Source organism: Rana temporaria, chromosome 6, assembly GCF_905171775.1.
Source record: "Rana temporaria chromosome 6, aRanTem1.1, whole genome shotgun sequence".
Taxonomy (NCBI): domain Eukaryota; kingdom Metazoa; phylum Chordata; class Amphibia; order Anura; family Ranidae; genus Rana; species Rana temporaria.
In genome coordinates this window covers 180,377,923-180,400,484 of record NC_053494.1, presented here as the reverse complement: position 1 = coordinate 180,400,484, position 22,562 = coordinate 180,377,923, and the positions used below count along the sequence as shown (strand labels likewise).

Here is a 22,562-nt window from a genome sequence, read left to right as displayed (position 1 = left end):
CTCTAGTATTCCCCTACACTACTTAAATACAAGCATATTGCTCTCTACTTTTGTTGCTGTTTGAATTTTTCCTTTAACCACTTGCTGCCGGCCGTACGACTTTGTATGGCCGAAGTGTGGATCCCAATCGCCGGGAGGTCGTCTATATACGGCCTCCAGCCACTGGGGGGCGAGCAAGCACCGCCGGCGTTTGCCCGCCGCATCACTGGAATGCCGATGCGCGTGCCTGGCGGCCGCGATGTCCGCCAGGCACCCGCGATTGGCGGTTACACAGACAAGGACGTGGATCTGTGTGTGTAAACACACAGATCCACAAAACACACAGATCCATGTCCTGTCAGGGAGAGAGGAGACCGATGCTGTGTCCCTTGTACATAGGGACACAGATGGGTCACCTTCCCCAGTCAATCCCCTTCCCCCACAGTTAGAAACGATGCAGGGTACACATTTAACCCCTTCCTCGCCCCCTAGTGTTAACCCCTTCCCTGCCAGTCACATTTATACAGTAATTAGTGCATATTTATAGCACTGATCACAGTATAAATGTGAATGGTGCCAAAAATGTGTCAAAAGTGTCTGATGTGTCCGCCATAATGTCACAGTCCCAATAAAAATCGCAGATCGCCGCCATTACTAGTAAAAAAAATAAATAAAAAAAATAAATAATTCTGTCCCCTATTTTGTAGGCGCTATAACTTTTGCGATTTTTTTTTTTTTTACCAAAAATATGTAGAAGAATACGTATCGGCCTAGACTGAGGAAAATTTTTATTAATTTTTTTTAAAAATTGGGCTATTAATTATAGAAACAAGTAAAAAATATTGATTTTTTTTTTCAAAATTGTCGCTCTTTTTGTGGGGGAAAAAAGGACGTCAATTTTGTTTGGGAGCCACGTCGCACGACTGCGCAATTGTCAGTTAAAGCGACGCAGTGCCGGAAGCTAAAATTTCATCTGGGCAGGAGGGGGGTATATGTGCCCAGTAAGCAAGTGGTTAATTTCCGGCCAGGCGAAGCCATTGTCAAAAGGAACAGTGAACAAAGGAAAATTTGGTTGCACCACTTAATTATTTTTCCTACCACTTCAATACCGGACATTTCACCCCCTTCCTGCCCAGACCAAATTTTCAGATTTCAGCACTTGTCACACTTCAAATGACAATTACTCAATCATGCAACACTGTACCCAAACTACTTTTTTTATCATTTATCATACAGAAATGTAATAAAAGATAATTATCTAAATGTCCGATTTATAGGAGGTATGCAAGTCACCTCCCACCCAACCACCCATATATTGTTCCGCAATTGTGGTTGGAGATTGTAGCCATATGTTCCAAATTTTGTCAAATCTACTCGGGCATCCACGGGCAAAGCTGTATCCTGGCCTAGGGCAGCACTTTGCAGGGGGGCAGCAGGGAAAGAGTCCCTGCCGGCTTGTGCTACACTGTTAGTGTAACGACAGTCTTATGGGATGGACTGGGCTGAGAGGCAAATTAGTATAGCGCCCCCATAAAGCGGCCGCACTGCTCCTGGTATGCGGGCGGGCGGCCGGCATTCCGCAACTGTGGGTGGGGCGGGGGGGGGTCGCTGCTTCTAATTTTGACTGTCCTATCATCCTGGACCACAAACCTTTCTCACTGTGCTATATGTTTTCTGCTGCACCATTGGCATGGTTATATCTTCTTAGTCCTCTCCACAAAATTATCAGAAATTTGTGCTTAAAGTAAAACGTTAACTTTTTTTTTTCCCCGTTTTGGATAGAGTAAGTAAGGGAGGGTTATAGGCTCTGTCAGTTTATTTTTTTACCATCCCTGTCCCATTGCAGAGATTTCCCTTCACTTCCTGCCCCATAGCCAAACAGGAAGTGAGAGGAAATCTATGCAAATTAAGGGAATCCAATGCCCTCCCCCCCAGGCCCTCAGAACTAGTGTCCCCACTCGAAAATTTCAGGGCGGCTCTTAAACAGAAAGGGGTGTGGCCTTGACAGGATGGGGAGGGTCATATTTAAATTATGGGGTGCACGAGTTTAGTCTAGGGCAGCACAAAACCTAAATACACTACTGTCCACGGGAAAGACGAGTTGCTTTGTATAGAGGTACAGCTAAATTAACTAAGGACTAGAGCTGCACATTTAATCGTTAAAAAAAATTGTGATCTCGATTCAACCCCCCAGACATCTCCAATGCAGAGTTTGCTGATTCTTTCATATAACAAGTGGAGAGACTTTATCTACTCATTCAGCTGTCAAAAGAAAATATCTGCCAAGTTCTTAACAGGAAACATTGTAACTAATGCTTCCTTCTTAGATCAAAGGGATAAACTTCTTTGTGTAAAGAAAAAATCCAGGCAGTCTGACAAGTTTGTAATAACATGAAACATTGTAACCAACTTCCTTCTTAGAGCAAACTTCTGTGTGTAAATGCAGGAAGTTTAACCACTTAAAGTCCAAATCTTTTTCTGACACTTGTTTCTTAAAGGGGAGTTCCAGCCTTTTTTTTTGTTTATTAAAAGCTAGCAGCTATGCTTTTTGTAGCTGCTGACTTTTAATAAACATACACTTACCTGCTCCACTGTCCAGCGACGTGCCGCCCGGAGCTCCACTCCGCTCCTCTTCTCTCTCCCCCCTCTCCGCCGGCGCCTCCATTCTAACTGTGGGCACACGGCCGTGACAGCTTTCGGCTTCACTGCGCATGCAGCACTACCTGAATGGACAGGCGATAGCCTGGGACCTGTCACGTGTCCCAGGTGATCGCTTACAGGGAGGGGCCGCCAAAAGGCGATATGATGCATTGCCTAAGCGGTCCCTGGGCGGAAGGAGGAAGTGGGAAAGGAAGTCCCACTCCTACTGAAGCCCCCACTCCCCCCCAAAAAAGGACATGCCAAATGTGGCATGTAAGGAGGCGAGGAGTGGTGTAAGCGAAAGTTCCAATTTTGGGTGGAACTCCGCTTTAAGTTAAAATCAATATTTTTTGCTAGAAAATTACTTGGAACCACCAAACATATTTTTTTTATCAGAGACCCTAGGGCAGTGGTGTCCAAACTGCGGCCCGAGGGCCGGAAGTGGCCCTTTGCTTGCCTTTTTCCGGCCCCTCTGATGCTTTTCCTCCCACTGATACAAGACACTGTTCCTCCCACTGACACCAATGATGGGGAACTATGTTTCCCACTGTCACCACCGATGGGGGCACTATCCCTCAAATTGAAATTAACCATGGGCACTGTTCCTCCCTGCAATGTTTACTCCCACTGATGCAGGGCAATTTCTACCCCCAACGACCACAGTCCGGCCCCCCTAAAGTCTGAAGGACAGTAAACTGGCCCTTTGTTTAGAAAGTTTGGAGACCCCTGCCCTAGGGAATAAAATGGCAATTGCTGCAATATTATATGTCACACTGTATTTGCCCAGCGGTCTTTCAAATGCAATTTTTTGGGGAAAAAATACACTTCAATTAATAAAATAAAAAAAAAAAACCAAGCCCAGTAAACAAACTGTTTGGGGGATTGTAATAGTGGTTTGAGAAGTTATGAACTGAATAAGTGTACCCCGGAAAGATTGCAGATTGGGGCAGGACCATAGCATATGACGAAAGTCTGTATCATTGCTGCCCACATCGGCCAGAGGCCCCTGGATAGATTTTACTAAATTTAAGGGGAGTTAAATAAATGCGATGAAGCAACTTATACTGAAAAAGACGGTCTCGAACTGCAAATAATTGTAAAAAGGGGTACTCTTAGACATCCTCCCAGTCCTCTGTGTCCAGTTCTGGATAATCCTGATTATCAAATTTCTTGAGGCTGAAAATACCAGGACAGTACAAATACCCCCCAAATTACTCCTTTTTGCAAAGTAGACAGTACATGGTATTTAACCACTTCATGCATGCCATATAGCAGAATGACGTTCGGAAAGTGGTTGCATTATCCTGACTGGGCATCATACGACGTCCAGCAGAATAATCTGCTTGCACGGACCACCGGCAAACGGGCGCAGCGCGATGATCAGAGGTGTGGTGTGCCGAGCTGAGGCACTGCATCTCCAATCTAGGTAAAGAGCCTCTGACATAGGCTCTGTACCACGTGATCAGCTGTGTCGAATCACAGTGGTAACTAAGAAGTGCCGTTTATTGGTTTCCTCCATTTGCACTGACAAGGCGTGGGTAGAGGAGAGCCGATCGGTGGTTCTCCTGACAGGGGGGGGTCTGCACTGATAATCAGCGCATTGATCATTAGTGCAAACCTATCAAATTCTCACCAATGCCTGCCAGTGATGCCCATCAGTGCCCCACCAGTGATGCCCATCTGTATGCCAATCAGTGCCCACCTCTACCCACATCATATGCCAATCAGTGCCCATAAAGTATGCCAATCAGTGGCCATTAGTAATGCCTGTCATTGACTCATCAGTGCTGCCTATCAGTGCCATCTGTCAGTGCCCATCATTGTCACCCATCAGTGCTGCATATTAGTGCCTCCTCATCAGCGTCCATCAGTGCCACCTCATCTATGCTGCCTCGTCAGTGCCTGTCAGTACTGCCTCATCAGTGCCCGTCGGTGAAGGAGAGAACGTACTTATTTACACAATTTTACAACAGAAACGAGAAATGTTTGTTTTTCAAAATTTGGTGTTTTTTTTTATTTGTAGCACAAAAAATTAAAAATAAACAAGCCAGTGGTGATCAAATGCCACCAAAAGAAAGCTCTATTTGTGGGGGGAAAAAAACGATGAAACATTTCATACGCAATTGTCATTCAAAATGCAACAGTGCTGAAAGCTGGAAATTGGCCTGGACAGAAAGGGGGTAAATGTGCCCTGTATTGAATAGGTTAATAAGAGAAATGTTTTTTTTCCAAGTTGTAATTTAAAAAAAATAAAATAAACACATTTTTTCCCCTCGATTTTTTTTAATTTTTTTTTTACATAAGGTCACCAGAGCATTACAGCATCATCACATAATTGGTGTGGCGGTGGTCAGGGTCACCGACTGGTGAAAGTATGTTAAAAATATATATATATATTTTTTTTTACATACTGTGACCAGAGCAATACAGCGTTATTATAGTGACACTGTACTACTCTGGGGAAGTGATCAGGATTATTTTCTTTTTTGTTTACACTGATTGCTTACAAAGTAATCGTTTTTATGAATGATATCTATGCATTCATTGTGTAATATTGTGAAGCTGGGATTGGCCGCAGCTATCACATGGTACATGTGCACTGTGATTGGCCCTGTCTGTGCTATATCACAGTGATTAACACAACAGTACACAATGAATGGCTATGAATGAAAGCCATTAATTATGTAAAAATTTCATGTCATTGGTCACAACGGTCACATGGCACCGGCCCGGTACAGTGACCGGTCAACTGTTGTGTCCGGTTGACAGAATGCGATGTAGCGCGAGCTCTAGGGCACACATGGAACCTGGAAGGACATCATACAATGTCCACCCAGGATGGGAGAGCTCCCACTCGGCTGTCATATGACAGTTGGCCGGGCAGGAAGCAGTTAAATGCCGTCTCATGATTGCTAATATTAATTTTACCCCAGAGAAACCATTTTACCCCAGAGAAACCCCTAAAATAACTGACAGGTTTGAGGGAACACTTAGAAAATCAATTCATTGGAGGACAATCAGGGCTGGGATAAGGGGTGGGCAGGAGAGGCAGCCACTCAGGGTGCAGGAGTAGGGGAGGGTGCCCCCTCTACACATGCAAGCTTTAGATCAGTGGCTAGCAACTAGTGGGCTGCAGATTCTTGTCTGCTCTGAAAGTTACTGTTGCCACAAACATACCCACTCTCCACCCACAGCTGACACAAAAACACGCCATGCATGTGCAACTACTTTCTAGCCACAAGAAAACAAGCAACTGGCCACATGGGGGCAAGTGCACACTCCATACCATTCATGGACAGCCAGAGCAAGGGGGCAAAGAATGGTCACAAGGTGGTATACCCATTCTACAGCATGTATTAGAAGAGGGGCACAGTGCTACATCCTTTCCTGGGTGCTGTACCAACCCGTCCCAATACTGGGGTCAATTGCAAAATGCCTAAAAAAGGGGGGGAGAGTTGAGACTTTGAACGAGATGCGTTTTTAGCAGTATGCGATTAAATATATATAAGGAATATAAAAAATGTTTCCATAATAGGTAGGGGCGGGTTTAGGTTACCACCTGCCCCCTATCTATTGATTAGCACGCCTGTGCTCCTTATTAGGAGGCTTTAAAATCATAGCTAGGACTGCAGTACACGGAGTGCCTTGACGTTGGCCTGCAGCTTAAACAGGTATTTGCAAATACATGCAACTAAACCTCTGTTTTCATATTTAGGGGGGGCACATGGGGGGACAGGGACAAAAGTAGGGGGCCAACTATAAAATGCAATTATATATATATATATATATATATATATATCTCCTGGGGCCTCTTACTACGATCCCACAACGGGCCCTTTTACATGTTCTGCAGTGAGCTCCCTTCCTACTATACTGGGGCCCCCCAGGGTGGCAGAAAACAAGAGATATAGGTCACCAGCACACCAAGAAAATATAAGGATCCAAAGCAGTGGGAGAACTTTCAGGGTTGCAAAGGTTGTCTTGCCACCGGGGCCTGGTGTTCTGCCCCTGTGAGGTTCCCCAGCTGTCCTGTCCCTGCTATTTACAGCGCTGGTCTGGCATCTGTCTCCTTGGCAGCGGCGGCAGTCTATTAGGACCTAGTGCTGGTGACATTATGGGTGCATGCAGGGGAAGGCTGGCACTATTGGTTATAGAGAGCTGAGCCCCCAGCTGGTCACCTAGCAGCAGTAATGCTGTATAACCTTCTCTGTTGACATGCTGATCGGGATGTGATCCAGGTAATGCTCCCAGTCAGATCTAATAAACACAGTATTTATTAGCATCAAGAGTACAACCACATATATATATACAGTGAGGAAAATAAGTATTTGAACACCCTGCTATTTTGCAAGTTCTCCCACTTGGAAATCATGGAGGGGTCTGAAATTGTCATCGTAGGTGCATGTCCACTGTGAGAGACATAATCAAAAAAAAAATTCCAGAAATCACAATTTATGATTTTTTAACTATTTATTTGTATGATACAGCTGCAAATAAGTATTTGAACACCTGTCTATCAGCTAGAATTCTGGCCCTCAAAGACCTGTTAGTCTGCCTTTAAAATGTCCACCTCCACTCCATTTATTATCCTAAATTAGATGCACCTGTTTGAGGTCATTAGCTGCATAAAGACACCTGTCCACCCCATACAATCAGTAAGAATCCAACTACTAACATGGCCAAGACCAAAGAGCTGTCCAAAGACACTAGAGACAAAATTGTACACCTCCACAAGGCTGGAAAGGGCTACGGGGAAATTGCCAAGCAGCTTGGTGAAAAAAGGTCCACTGTTGGAGCAATCATTAGAAAATGGAAGAAGCTAAACATGACTGTCAATCTCCCTCGGACTGGGGCTCCATGCAAAATCTCACCTCGTGGGGTCTCAATGATCCTAAGAAAGGTGAGAAATCAGCCCAGGACTACACGGGAGGAGCTGGTCAATGACCTGAAAAGAGCTGGGACCACCGTTTCCAAGGTTACTGTTGGTAATACACTAAGACGTCATGGTTTGAAATCATGCATGGCACGGAAGGTTCCCCTGCTTAAACCAGCACATGTCAAGGCCCGTCTTAAGTTTGCCAATGACCATTTGGATGATCCAGAGGAGTCATGGGAGAAAGTCATGTGGTCAGATGAGACCAAAATAGAACTCTTTGGTCATAATTCCACTAACCGTGTTTGGAGGAAGAAGAATGATGAGTACCATCCCAAGAACACCATCCCTACTGTGAAGCATGGGGGTGGTAGCATCATGCTTTGGGGGTGTTTTTCTGCACATGGGACAGGGCGACTGCACTGTATTAAGGAGAGGATGACCGGGGCCATGTATTGCGAGATTTTGGGCAACAACCTCCTTCCCTCAGTTAGAGCTTTGAAGATGGGTCGAGGCTGGGTCTTCCAACATGACAATGACCCGAAGTACACAGCCAGGATAACTAAGGAGTGGCTCTGTAAGAAGCATATCAAGGTTCTGGCGTGGCCTAGCCAGTCTCCAGACCTAAACCCAATAGAGAATCTTTGGAGGGAGCTCAAACTCCGTGTTTCTCCGCGACAGCCCAGAAACCTGACTGATCTAGAGAAGATCTGTGTGGAGGAGTGGGCCAAAATCCCTCCTCCAGTGTGTGCAAACCTGGTGAAAAACTACAAGAAACGTTTGACCTCTGTAATTGCAAACAAAGGCTACTGTACCAAATATTAACATTGATTTTCTCAGGTGTTCAAATACTTATTTGCAGCTGTATCATACAAACAAATAGTTAAAAAAAATCATACATTGTGATTTCTGGATTTTTTTTTTTTTGATTATGTCTCTCACAGTGGACATGCACCTACGATAACAATTTCAGACCCCTCCATGATTTCCAAGTGGGAGAACTTGCAAAATAGCAGGGTGTTCAAATACTTATTTTCATCACTGTGTATATATATATATATATATATATATATATATATATATATATATATATATATATATATATATATATATATATATATATATATAATCAAACGTATGTTCCGCAGCCATGTGGGCTCTATGCCTGTAAAGTGTGGGCTTTGATCAATAAAATCTCTAATATTTAACATTAGGATTTGACTGGGAGCATCACCTGGATTGCATCCCGATCAGCATGTCAGAGAAGGCTCCACTGCTGCTAAGCAATGTGCAGGGAGCTCAACTGTCTACAACCAATAGAGATGGGCTCGGGTGTGTTTGAAATCCCACATGCCCAATCCCGCCAGGAAGCCAACACTCCACAGTGCTAATCACAGGCAGTGAGACATTTCCTGATCTGTACAGCAGCGGACCGTGAAATCTCTCACTGCCTGTGATTAGCGCTGTGCAGTGCGGGCTTCCTGGCAGGCTCTGGCATGTGGAATTTTGAACATGCCCAGCCCATCTCTAACAACAAATTGTGCTGGCCCTCCTGTACATCAGCCCCATAAAGTAACCAGCTCTGGGTTCCAATGTGCTGCCGCCGCTGCCATGGAGACAGAGACCAGCGCTGTGAATAGCCGGGACAGGACAGCAACTCTGGTTTTTCCAGCACTGGTCCACACTGGCAGGATTCCCCCATCCACCTATAATGTGCAGATGGGGGAATTGGATAATTTTTTTTTTTTTTTCATTCAACATAATAGTTGAATGAAAAAAAGTGATCAATGTATGGGCTGCCTAAGAGCTAAGACCAGCCATAGACCGTTTAAATCTCAGCTGGTTCAGCAGGAACTGGCTGAGATTTGAACCATTAATGAGCAGATTCTCTTAGGATTATCACTAGTGGTTGCTGTATAGCCACTAGTGATAATCACTGTTTGTCGGGAGAATACAATTGTTGGGCAGGAGGGATATTCCCGTCAGCACTGTCTGTGTTGATGGGGGAATCATGCAAGTTTCTTTCCTGCAATCTGTGGATGTAGGAAAGAAATTTGCACCGTATATTATCTGCCTAACTGAAAGTGAAAGTGTAACAGAATGGCCCATGACACCCAGAGACTTTTGAAGGATGGGGGTACTCCTGTGCCAGCGTCACTAATGACTCTTGGGTCTAGGGTCATCTTGTGCCCCTTTTGGGCATAGGGTGACTGAGAAATGATAATGATAAATTACATGCGATGGGACATTACTGATAATTCATGTTTTGCAGGATATCTTGAAATATTACAAGTTGTTAAAGTCTGCCTCCGACAGGTCAATAGAGTGTTTTCATTCAATGTGGGGACACATGCTTTTGAGGTGTTAATTGAATCTGCTCCTAGACATTCCTTTGTGTGATGCGAATACTGTTTTGTGTCCATTGTGCTAATTAGGTCTGTTCCTAAGACCTGTTCATTGTGTATGCTAATCACACTGTTAAGATGTGGAATGTGACTTGTCAAGCTGTAGTAATTAACCCCTCTAAATGCGGAGCCAGACCGTCTGGGTAATGAGTAGTAATTAACTCATCGGAATGTCATTATCTAAAAGAATGTGTATGAAGCCCCCCATTGTGTGATGTGTGGGTGGAGTGTGTCTTTGTCCCGGTGATTAACTGTAACATGCTTGTACTGTATATAACAAAGCTAAGTTACCATTAAAGGATTCATTCATTCATTTTGGAACCAGTACCAGAGCTTGTTTTGTCTCGGTTATTCTGGGAAATGAAATGGGTCGTGTCTGATGTCTTTTAGACTGTCGGATAAGCTGTCGTGGGGCGATGGAATGGAATATCGTAAACGGTGGTGACCATTACAGAAAGTAAATTGTGAATGTCTTGAAAGAACAGGAGAGGGGGAGGGAGACAGATGGGGGAGAGAAGGGATGGAGATAATGCAGTTCAGTGATTACAGTGTACTGCAGTCTGCAGTGCACACACTTACCCACGGTCCAGGCTAGAATCTCAGGCATCATTCACACACATGCTGCTGATTTTCATATTTCCTGAACACACATCCCCTCTCTTCAGATACAGCACACCAAGATAGTGTGGGCGGGACTGAAAGGAGGAGGAGGAGCTGTATTCCTCCCTGCTCGTATGTGAGGAGAGTGGGGGGGGGGTGGCTGGACTCGCTGGGCTGTAAAAGAGTGTCATAGACTGACACTCGGCTCAGCTTGCAGTCACCACTCTCGGAATTTACAGGCTGGTTCTCCTGTCCTAAGGACGGGAGAAATCAGTCTGTTTTTTCAGTAACTGAGATGAAGGCTTGGGCCCCCCCCTCCCCCACAGTGCTCATGGAGTCCTTTCTGCAACTCGCTCCGTGCCAATGAGGATGCAGGGGAAGGAGCAGATCGGGCGGCTGTGGTTGTGTGAACGCTCGCATTATGCAGTGTCAGTGAGCAGAGGGAGGGGGGAGGAATGCCCCGCAGAGCTGACTGGGGACACTCTCCCTCTCAGGAGAGACTGTTACTCCAGCGACGGCCTGTCGCTGGTGGGGCACAGCATACTGTTGGGGGGGTCAGGGCCCCCTCTGGCCCCCCTAGAGTCGCCTCTGCATACAGTTAGACAGATTAATATGGTTTAGTGCTTTTTTGGTTGGCAACTTTGAGCCTGGCTATTATGGAAACATTTTTCATATTCCATATATATATTTAATCGCATACTGCTAAAAACGCATCTCAAAGTCCCAACTCTCCCCCTTTTTTTATACATTTACAGGGATGGAGGCCTGTGGTAGTGTCTATCATATGCCTCATTCAAAGTCCCAACCCTATCCCCCCTTTTTAATGGCAAAATGCCTTACATTGGTGGTCAATAGGAAGAATGCAACCCTTACAGTGGTGGTCAGAGAGCCATCTTTCCAGACAGCTAAAACAAATTGGTGTCATGAAGCTGGCTCTGCCAAGTGGTGTTGGCCCTGGAACTTTCCAGGGACCATCAAATTGAAAGTCAATCAGTTACAACTCAAAGAATCTCTAGCAAGCTCTGAAGGAACCCTAGGTGGAATAGCTGCTCTAGAGTCGAACATCAACAATTATGATACACTCCTAACTTACTGCCCATCAAATAATGGAGTAGAAGTTATTGTATTTTTTCAAAAACAAAATCTTTATATATTTTTCGAATTAGAATATAGAGATCTCCTCAGCAATTTGAAGGTAGCCATATACAGAGAAACAGTAGCATTATATGAATATCAGCATAACAGACAAAGCAGACAAGATGTGGTAGGAAATAAATGTCTCCCCAAAGGAAATGTTGTGGTCACTCAGAACTTAAAAAGTCTGACGAGGAGGGATTCGAAAAATCATAACATCAAAGATAGTAAATGCATCAAACAAGTACAATTTACCCTGGTCATGTTGGCTTGAAATTGAAGGAAGTTTTCCCCCATATTTTTGGCAGTGATCATTTGCAGCAGAGAATTCCAAATATTTTGGAGAGACTCTTAAAAAACACTAAAAATGGAAAGAAGACCAATACAGGTTATACAACCACAGTGCCACATATAAAGACTAAATATAAACTTTTCATATCAGATACTTATTGGCAGCAAAACAGCTTACGCTCTAGAGTTATTATCATTATACAGGATTTATATGAAATGCCAACAGAACAGTAAAACCTTGGTTTGAGAGTAACTTGGTTTGAGAGCGTTTTGCAAGACAAACAAAATGTTTTAATAATTTTTGCCTTGATATACAAGAAGCCTCATGTCACAACTGAGTATAAAAAAAAAGAGAGGAGCCTCCAAGTGTAGCAATATGGTTACATTTAATGAAGGTACAACATTTAGCAACTTATTGCTACACTGAGGTGCCTCTCTTCTCTTTTATACCCTTTAAAAAAATGCTTTGATATACAAGTGCTTTGGATTACAAGCATGTTTCTGGAACGAATTATGCTCGCAAACCAAGGTTTTACTGTATTATAAAATAAATAGAAAAAAATAAGTATTCTTGTTATATTTTCTAATATCCGTATCTGTCAGTACTTTTAATAAATGTTAGGCCTCGTACACACAACCAGACTTGTCCGATGAAAACGGTCCGCGGACCGTTTTCATCGGACAGGTCTGCTGGGATTTTTTTGGTCTGTGTACACACCATCAGACCAAAATCCCCGCGGACAGAGAACGCGGTGACGTAGAAGACACCGACGTTCTCCAACGAGTAAGTTCAATGCTTCTACGCATTCGTCGAATCAATTCGACGCATGCGTGGGATTTCGGGCCAGCGGACATGTCCGATGAGTCGTACTAACCATCGGACATGGCCGACGGACAGGCTTCCAGCAGACAAGTTTCTTAGCATGCTAAGAAACTTTTGTCCGCTGGAAATCTGTCCGCTAGGCCGGAAAACTGTCCGGTAGGCCCTACACACGGTCGGACATGTCCGCGGAAACTGGTCCGCGGACCAGTTTCAGCGGACATGTTCGGTCGTGTGTACAAGGCCTTATACTTATAAGTATTTGTGTGATTTCTTTGCTCATATTGAATACAACCCCAAAAACGTAAACTATCACATATCCCTGTGATACAATAGAGGGGAGACTGCTCTTTATCGTTATGGTGTCCTATGAAAGAGGAAGTCACTTACCTTAGATCGAAGCCCCCGAAGTCCTCCTCCGTACTGTCCACCGCCGCCGCCATGTCCCCTGGAGCTTGTCGCTGTTTTCGTCAATCACTGCGCCGGAGCGGCGATGATGTCACTCCCACGCATTCGCGCGGGACCGGCAGATCCCCACGAATGCACGAAAACACGGCATTAACACGAATAATGCCATTCACAAAAACGTCACGCTCAGTGCACCTGCGCCGTAAACATTGATGCCCGTTTTTGTGAAAATATCTCCTTAACCGTGTAGGTTAAGGAAATATTTCTTGCACCTACAGGTAAGCCTAATCTAGGCTTACCTGTAGGTGCAAGTTGTGTGGTTGGCTTTACAACCACTTTAAATAGTTAAAAAAAAAATACATACTTATAGAATGTTTAGCAGGTATACCGACTCCTATTCCCCCCCCCCCCCCCCCCCACACACACACCACACCATTTTTAAAGTAATGCACATATTTCATACCTTGTTTTCAAATGCAGTCCAGTTTGTGGGGCAACTTCCAGTATATTTGTTCAGTTTTGGGGTCTCTATTTCAAGTAAAGAGATGTTTTGGCTTTTGCATACAAATGGGAGCGTTTCGTGGCAGTTAATACCCTGGAAATAGTCTGCAGGAAGCAGAATTCTAAATTAAACACAGATTATAAAATTGATTATCGGGTAATTTTTATAAATCTGAGAATTAAACCACCACAAAGTGGGAATCATACCTGGAAAATGGGTCATTGCCGAAACAAAAGAACAATCACCATAACGTCTCCCAAGGACACGGTGAAGTATAAATCTGAGAAGGAGACAGTACAAGTTAGAGGATTTTAGAGCATTATTTTTTTAGTTTTCAAAGAAAAAAATGTGTGTGTATGTGTGTGTGTATATATATATATATATATATATATATATATATATATATATATATATATATATATATATATATATTTTTTTTTTTTTTTCAGGTTTCTGTGATGTAAAAAAAATAGACAAATTTAAATCATTTCCACCCTTAATGTGACCTATAAACTGTACAACTCAATTGAAAAAACAAAACTGAAATCTTTTTTTTTTTTGGGGGGGGGGGGGGGGGGGGGGTAAAAAAACGAAAATAATGTGGTTGCATAAGTGTGCACACCCTCTTATAACTGGGAATATAACTGTGTTCGGAATTAAGCAATCACATTCAAACTCATGTTAAATAGAAGTCAGTACACACCTTCCATCATTTAAAGTGCCTCTGAAATACCAAAAAGAAAGCTCGATTTGTGGTGAAAAAATGTTGTTTGGGTGCAACGTCGCACGACCGCATAATTGTCAGTTAAAGCGAAGCAGTGCCGAATTGCAAAAAGTCCTCTGGTCTTTGGCCAGGCAAATGGTCCTAGGCTCAAGTGGTTAAAGTGTTTGTAAACCCCCCCCCAAAAAAGAAGAAGATCATGGTCCTTTAAAGCAGATTAAACAGCACGGTGCTTGTGCAGTCTAATCTGTCCCTTTCTAAACTGTAAAAAAAAACCTGGCTGATCCTGCCACTTACTGTGTCCCCCTATGTAAGCGTACGGCGATAATCAGGGCTGCTGAGCCATGGCTACAGTGGTTAGCGTATGTCCCTCCGTCATATGCAGCTCCTCTCCACCTTAAACCCCCCCCCCCCCCCCCCGTCAGCTCCTGTCTGTGTCTTTGTCTCTGCCCCCCCCAACGCTATTAGAAAAATAATATTAAAAAATCGTCACTGCCAGCCCTTCTATTATAGCTAGGCATACCATGCTGTATAAGTCTTTTATTAAAATGAGGCATGCAAATACTGTTTTAGAGCCATCTTCAGGCCAGTCATGTGACTCACGGCTAATCTACACCTCCGATATAGGGTTACAGGCTACTGCGATAGGGGCTGTGCATCCTCGTGACTTCAAAGGGAGAATTCGGCCCCTCCTGCAGTAGCCCTGAGTTGAAGGTGTAAAGGAGCCACGAGTCACGTGACCAGCCCTAAAACGGTATTTACATGCCTTGTTTTATAAAACACTTATACAATGTGATATGCCTAGCTATAACAGAAGGGCTGGCAGTGGGTTACAGGTTTGGGGTAACAACCACTTTAAGTAGTGAATGTGTATGGATTATTTTTGTACAATAAAGATGATGTTTAGTGTCAATTTAATTTAAAGTTTAGGTAACGTGTCACAATCTGTTGGCAGAGTTTTCATTCGATTTTCAAAGATTTGGGGAACTGCTGTGCAGCTCCAGGCAGACAAGTATATTTTGCTTTAAAAGTACTTTGGAAGGGGGAAAGAGTGCAGTAAAAGTTTACTTCCCTATTAATATGGCTAAAAATAAAGTACATTAAAACTGCCCGATTACATTACATTTACACAGTGATTTATGGCTGAGACCTGCTGATCGGCTGTAGCCAATCACAGCAGAGTCCTGGGTTTACAAACACACAGGACTCTGTACAAAAACAGCCAGATCCGTTAGTAAATGATAGGTAGAGAGGAGGAAAGTCTTCCCTGAGGGTAAAGACCTGCTTAAAAATGGATTTGACTAACAAATTAGGCCAAACTAAAGCTAACAATGGTAAGCCATTACAGCAACAGTTTTTTCCTTTTGGAATAAAGGTTTTACATGAATAAATGGTGACTGTTGTAAGCACCCCAGTCAGTGGGAATGGCTTGTCCCTACACTCTAACTACCAATTTTGCTAGACCGCTTGGTCTGTTAAAAAAAAAAAAAAAACACTGGCTGGATCAACAGGTGAAGAAGGCAAAAGAAAAAGCCTAAATGCTGGCCATACACACAAATCGTCCGAACGAACTTTCAAAAAAACGAAATTTCGGCCGCGAGCGCAAACGATAGTGCCATCATGTAATGACCGATAAATTGTTCGGTGGACATAAAAAAATAAAAATAAAAAATTGGTTCGTTTTTTTTTACATATACCTAGTGCAGAAAGTTTGGACGGGAAACACATTGGGCCAAATCCTCAAAATCCTAGCCTAACTTAATTTTTCCCATTTAAGTTACACTGGCGGGAAATTTCTACCTAAGTGCCCGATCCACAAAGCACTTACCTAGAAATTTCTCGCAGTGTAACCTAAATTCTCCCGGCGCAAGGCGGTCCTCTTCTGCAGGGGGCGATGACAATTTAAATGAGGCGCGCTCCCGCGCCGGCCGTACTGCGCATGCTTGTGACGTCATTTTCCCGACGGGCAGCGCGCAAAATTACGTTACGTCGGGCTTTGTGGATTGCGACGGGACAATAAAGTTGCGTCGGGTAAAAAAAAAAGTTACGCGCGGAAAAATAAAATTCAAAATTTAAAAAAAAACGCGGCGATCGAAAAAAAGGTCTGTTTTTACAAGGTGTAACTAGTTTACACCTTGTAAAAGCATCCCTAATTTTACGTATGCAAACGTAAACTTACGCAGAAAACACAAAGCTGAAAAGCTTTGTGGATCTCCGTAAGTCCTCATTTGCATACACGAAGCGGCATTTCGACTCGAAATGCCCCCAGCGGCGGAAGCGGTACTGCATCCTAAGATCCGACAGTGTAAGTCTCTTACAGATGTCGGATCTTCTGCCTATCTTTGGAAAACTGCTTCTGAGGATCAGTTCCAAAGATAGGCACAGGGATACGCAGGCTGAACAGCAGTTCCGCCTGCGTATCCCTTTTGAGGATTTGGCCCAATAACCTTTCGATTTATCGTTCATTCGGCAGAAAATTTCCAAACTTGTCCTTTGTTTTTTTGGCTCAAAAACGTCCCAAACGATTATCGATTTTGTGCCCATTAACTGTTCAAAAAACGAGCAAACTGTCTGAACGACCGAATTTCGGCTAATTTTTCGTATAGTGTATGGCCAGCATAAGAAAATAAAGCTAATCCAGCCACCACATCTAAAAATTGGGAATGCAATATAACACATTTTAAGTCATAAGAAATTCAATAAAGTGAACTTACTCGTGGCGACTTCTAACATTTGCATATTTTACCCACCACCGTTGCAATAGGGTCGACATCTGTAGAAATAAAACAAAATAATGCAGTTTGCAATCTTCTCTGAAAAGCAAAAAGGAGGCCGATGTATAAAATCACATTCAAACCTGTTGGCAGTAACACTTGCCCCAGATGTGTTTTGCAGTGGGAAAGTAATCTGTGCCCTGTGTTACACATCTGTTAAGAAGGTATCAGCATAAATGGAAAAGATCACCTACTGTTTTTGCAGTATTTGACTTGGCAATAAAAAAAGTAGTATGGCCAAAGCTTTTTTGGCAAACTAGTCTTGAGGATCACAAGTGGGCTAAAGCCCACTGGTGGCTGACATCCCAGAACACCAGACTCTGGAAGGATCCCGAAAACAAATGTCAGGCTCCACGCAGATTTCCGATTGGCAGCTGGTTAAGCCTTTTAGCATGCTGCTGAGAGCCTGAGCCAGCTGCTCCCAACTGCTCTTCTGCCCTGCGCTCTAGTGAGCACTAGAAGGGCAGAGCAGAGACCGGCGCATAATATACGCGGTTTGCGTAAGTCGTACATCCGGCGTAAAGTTATTCCCCCATCTATGAGGCGCAACCCATGCAAAGGTATGGACAAGGGAACACAAGCCGCCGTATTTTACGGTGTTTACGTAGTACGTGAATAGGGCTGGGCGTAGGTTCCGTTCACGCCGTAGCCAGTGATTCGACGCACTGCGCACTGGGATACGTCCACGGGACGGCGCGTGCGCCGTTCGTTTTAAGTACTTGTCTGGCACTCGGCCCAGCATTTGCATGGGGTCACGCCTCATTAGCATGGCTCACGCCCACTTCCACCTACCCCGGCTTAGCCGAGGAAACCCAGCACAATTTGGGAGGCAAGTGCTTTGTGAATTCTGTGCTTGCCTCTCTGCGCTGCGTCGGCGTAGCGTATATTAGATACACTACGGCGGCATAAATATGCGCCAATGTATGTGAATCCGGGCCAATATCTCTGGATACTGTCTTGGGGGGTCTAAACGAGGGAGGAAATCAAAAATCTTCCTCCTTCCCCCGGGATTCTCTCTTCACTCCCCGATTCATCACCTCTGATCTGCTGAATCGGGGAGAGTGAATTCTGACACAGATCGCCAGTGAAGTGCTGAGATCGCAGCTTCATAATCTATCCGTTTCTGTGTCAGTCAATCACACCTTCTCAGTGTGTGGAGATTATCTCTATTTCATAAAACGTTAATGGACTGATCAGCGGCGATCCTAGGGATCATCGCTGTTCACAGTTTCATAAACAGACACCAGAGTGGAGATCCAAAGTATTACAAAATTTCCATCCCCTAATTTAATTATATAGATTGGAAAAATGTTACATTCATTGCACTTTAGTAAAAATAGGAAGCTGTTCAGTGCAAATTTGTAGCAATAACTTACCTGTTTTTCACCTAGTGTCCCCATGTAATTCTGTATAGCAATCAAAGCATCATAGGAGTCAATAACTGCCAATTCACTGCCATTCACAGCACAATAGAGTTCGGCTTGTTTGTGGGAAAGCCTTGGCTCCGACACAAACCAGTACTCTGAGCCGTCAATAACAGATGCAGAGCCCGGTTTCTTCCATTCTAGAGAAACAAAAGCAAGAGAGTTTTTAGAAATGGCACCTAACAATATCCTGAGATGGATGCACGGGAACAAGGGCAACACCAAGCTAATTTAACCACTTCTCTACTTTGGGTGTTTTTCAGATTTGGTGTTTACAAGACTAAAACAGTTTTTTTGCTAGAAAATTACTTAAAACCCACAAACATTATATATTTATTGTTTCTAATACCCTAGAGAATAAAATGGCGATCATTGCAATACTTTTTGTCACACCATATTTGCGCAGCGGTCCTACAAGCGCACTTTTTTTGAAAAAAAAAAAACACTTTTTTGCATTAAAAAATAAGACAGCAATAAATTTGGCCCATTTTTTTTATATATTGTGAAAGATAATGTTACGCCGAGTAAAATGGTACCCAACATGTCATGCTTACAAATTGCGCCTGCTCATGGCATGGCGTCAAACTTTTACCCTTAAAAATCTCGATAGGCGATGTTTAAAAAATTCTATAGGTTGCATTTTTTGAGTTACAGAGTAGGTCTAGGGCTATAATTATTGCTCTCGCTCTAACGATCGCGGCGATACCTCACTTGTGTCGTTTGAACACCGTTTTCATATGCGGGCGCTACTCGCGTATGCGTTCGCTTCTGCGCACGAGCTCGTCGGGACGGGGCGCTTTAAAAAAATTTTATTTTTTTTTCTTATTTATTTTTATTTATTTTATTATTTTTTACACTGGAAAAAAAATAAAAAATAAAATGATCACTTTTATTCCTATTACAAGGAATGTTAACATCCCTTGTAATAGAAAAAAGCATGACAGGTCCTCTTAAATATGAGATCTGGGGTCAAAAAGACCTCAGATCTCATATTTAGGCTTAAATGCAAAAAAAAAAAAAAAAAAAATTTGAAAATGTCATTTTTTCAAATGACAAAAAAAAAAAATGTTTCTTTAAGAGAGAATCCGCCGCGGAGACCGCCGTTATCGTGTACCGGACCGCTGACACTAAAGATAGATACCTCGGTTGTGGCAGCAGCTGCTGCCGTTACCGAGATATCTATCTTTAAAGTTAGGCCGTATAAAGACGTACAGCGGTCTGGAAGTGGTTAAATAACTTCTTTCCAAATCCACGTTAGAGCTTACTAAAAATTGGATTCACAGCATTTGGTGGACACAAGCATTTAGAGACTGCAGCCTCTTGCCAGACATGCTACAGTGGAGGTGTGAATAATTATTCTGAAAGAACAGATTGGCCAAAATGCACAGGTAGAGTTTGTTGCTGTGACATAGAACACTAAAATAAAGAACACTAAAATAAAGAGTTGGAGGATGTTCAGGTGCGACTTGCATAGACCATTTTTGTAGCACCTAAAGTAGTACTGCTTTGAAATCATGCTACTTCAAGTGAAGGAAAAGATTTCAATGTAGCAATCAGTGTGACCGAGGCTAAGGTCGCTTTAAAGGGCGCATTCACACAGCTGTTCCTGGCCATAAACTTCCCAGATCAGCATATTTCTCAAGCAGGTACAAACATGTGTTTCTGATTAACTGCAGCAGCTCTGCCTTTACAAATTGACGACAGGCTGTCCACATGTAATTTCACATGGAGCAATTACCTGCATTTGGGGAGACATGAGAGGCCCTAGACAGAAACAGTCTGTGCACAGGGTCGGTCATCTGTCCCTATCAGCATGAAATCGCTCCTTAATCAATTACATGTAAACAGTCATGGACAGTGGCAGCCAGGTTTCCTGTTAGCAGCCATTTAAAACAAACAAAAAAAAATGGCTGTATGATCAACAGAAATACACTGATCTGGGTGGTGTATTGACATGTGAATGAGCCCAAAGCACTGATACGAATTCCATTCCCTGTAATGATCAAACAAGGGAGCATTTACAAATCTCTATAGGGAGTGCAATAATCGAAATATGGAAAAGTAAATAAAATAAGAAAACCAAAAGGAAAAAATCCTTTCGGGTAAATTAGGCCCATTTCACACAGGCTTTTTAATCAGGTCCGCCTGCAATTTTTTTTCAGACAGACCTCTTAGGAAGGTCCATGGAACCCTATGGAGAGGCGGATGTATATCGAACTTGTTTAAACTCACCTACTTATGGGTCAGTCCAGGTCCAGCAAACAAAAAAAGGACTGCGACCTTTTCCTCCTATGCAGACTGGATCAGAGGCAGGGCTGGACTGGGACAAAAATTTGGCCCTGGACTTCATCCAGACCGACGCACTTAAATTTTGAGTGTCCCCATCAGCAGCCCCCTTACATCAGTGTCCCCATCAGCAGCCCCTTGCATCAGAGTGTGCCCCCTCTCCTCCCCTTCCCACGCGTACTCACAGTTCTGAAGGCAGCTTCTCTTTTTCCTCTCTCTTCAGTCATGTGATAAGTGATAAGGGAGAGAAGAAGGAAAGTCTACCGGCTGTCTATCTCCCCCTGCAGACTGGAGAGAGCAGTAAGCCTAATCCTCTCTCCAGCAAGTGTTGGCAGCTGCTCCTCCCGACAGGAGTGAAATCGCGATCACTCACTGTAAGAGAGGAGTGACTCCAGGGCTGCACCTGACTGGCCCACTGAGCCATAGGCCCATCGGGAAACTCCCAGTAGTCCCGATGGCCAGTACATGCCTGATCAGAGGTAGCCTGGACAGCAGGGTCCATTTACACCAGGACCCATAGAAATTACAGGGGTCTTCCAGCTAGGTTTTCAACAGGCACAGATGTGATCAGCAGAGGATCTACTTACAGCATCCCTGCTGGCTGAAAAGAGCCCAACAGTTCTCTTTACTTACAGAAAACATTTTCTCTTTACACATTGCATCTATTTATTGGGCTGTTATTGTAACTTTGTATTTGAAGAATAAAATCTAAGCCACATCTGTACAACATAATAAAGGAAAAAAAAAAAACACATTAGTTACCTGGCTGATACCACTGTGGAGTTTTTGGGACGACACCTAGAAAAGTTGAAGCAATGTATATTACATCATTTAATCTTGTGAACCTAAACCACACCATACAAATGTTCTCCAAAAGCATTAGGACATTGTTGCTCATCCTTCTATGTAGTAACACATAAGCACTATTATCCTCTAACATCTCCCTCAGGACCCTGACCCAGTAAGGCAGGCAAAAGGAGTGATTGCAACAACCGACAGTCGGGAAGACATTTGCCTTTCTCTTTAGCAGATATTGCGATTCATTTTATTCAAATGTACAGCATGTTGTTGCAAAACTGAAGGCTTGTTAAAATTACTGAAATATAGCAATTTTACATTTTCTCTTTCATTTTACACACTGTACTGCGGCTGCTTAAAAGCAATATCCAGTGGTGCCGATTTCTCCATCCACACTGTTTGACTTGGATGTAGGAAGCTATTGATGTTATATTGTTCAGCACAAGGGCTGAATGAGAGCAATCTAGCCATGTATAGCATAAGGAGAGGGGTAGTTACACATAGGAGTTAAAGGGGTTGTAAAGCTTCCTGTTTTTTCACCCAAATGCATCCTATGCGTTAAGGTGAAAAAACACCTTGCTACGTCCAGCCCCCGTTTTACTTACCTGAGCCCCGTATTTCCATGGGCGAGATCCTGCGTCGCTCTCCCAATGGCTTTGCGGCTCTTCGTTGGATAGATTGATAGCAGCGCAGCCATTGGTTCCGCTGCTATCAAATTCAATGACGCGCAAGCCGAGGGCGGAGCCAAGTCATAAACTCGGCGGCTATGGACACGGGACACGGGAGCGTGCCCACAAGGCAACCCCTTTGGGGAGAGAGCTTTCCAGGTGGGTTATCTATAGCGGGGAGTCGTCGCAGGAGCCGCCGTGGGACCACAGAAGAGAAAATCAGGGCCACTCTGTGCAAA

The 22,562-nt window shown here is 43.7% G+C and overlaps 1 protein-coding gene across 1 annotated transcript in view; it reads right to left on the bottom strand.

Annotated features, from left to right (window-relative positions):
• The window catches only part of LOC120944080 (lymphocyte antigen 75-like), a 154,280-nt gene that overhangs the window by 42,176 nt on the left and 89,542 nt on the right, over positions 1-22,562 (bottom strand). The window contains exons 17-22 of the mRNA XM_040357892.1: positions 21,620-21,655; positions 18,524-18,711; positions 17,088-17,146; positions 13,859-13,932; positions 13,614-13,756; positions 11,887-11,992 (exon numbers count right to left, since the gene is read on the bottom strand). Coding sequence (XP_040213826.1) covers positions 11,887-11,992; positions 13,614-13,756; positions 13,859-13,932; positions 17,088-17,146; positions 18,524-18,711; positions 21,620-21,655 — 606 coding nt within the window. The remainder of the gene's footprint in view (positions 1-11,886; positions 11,993-13,613; positions 13,757-13,858; positions 13,933-17,087; positions 17,147-18,523; positions 18,712-21,619; positions 21,656-22,562) is intronic.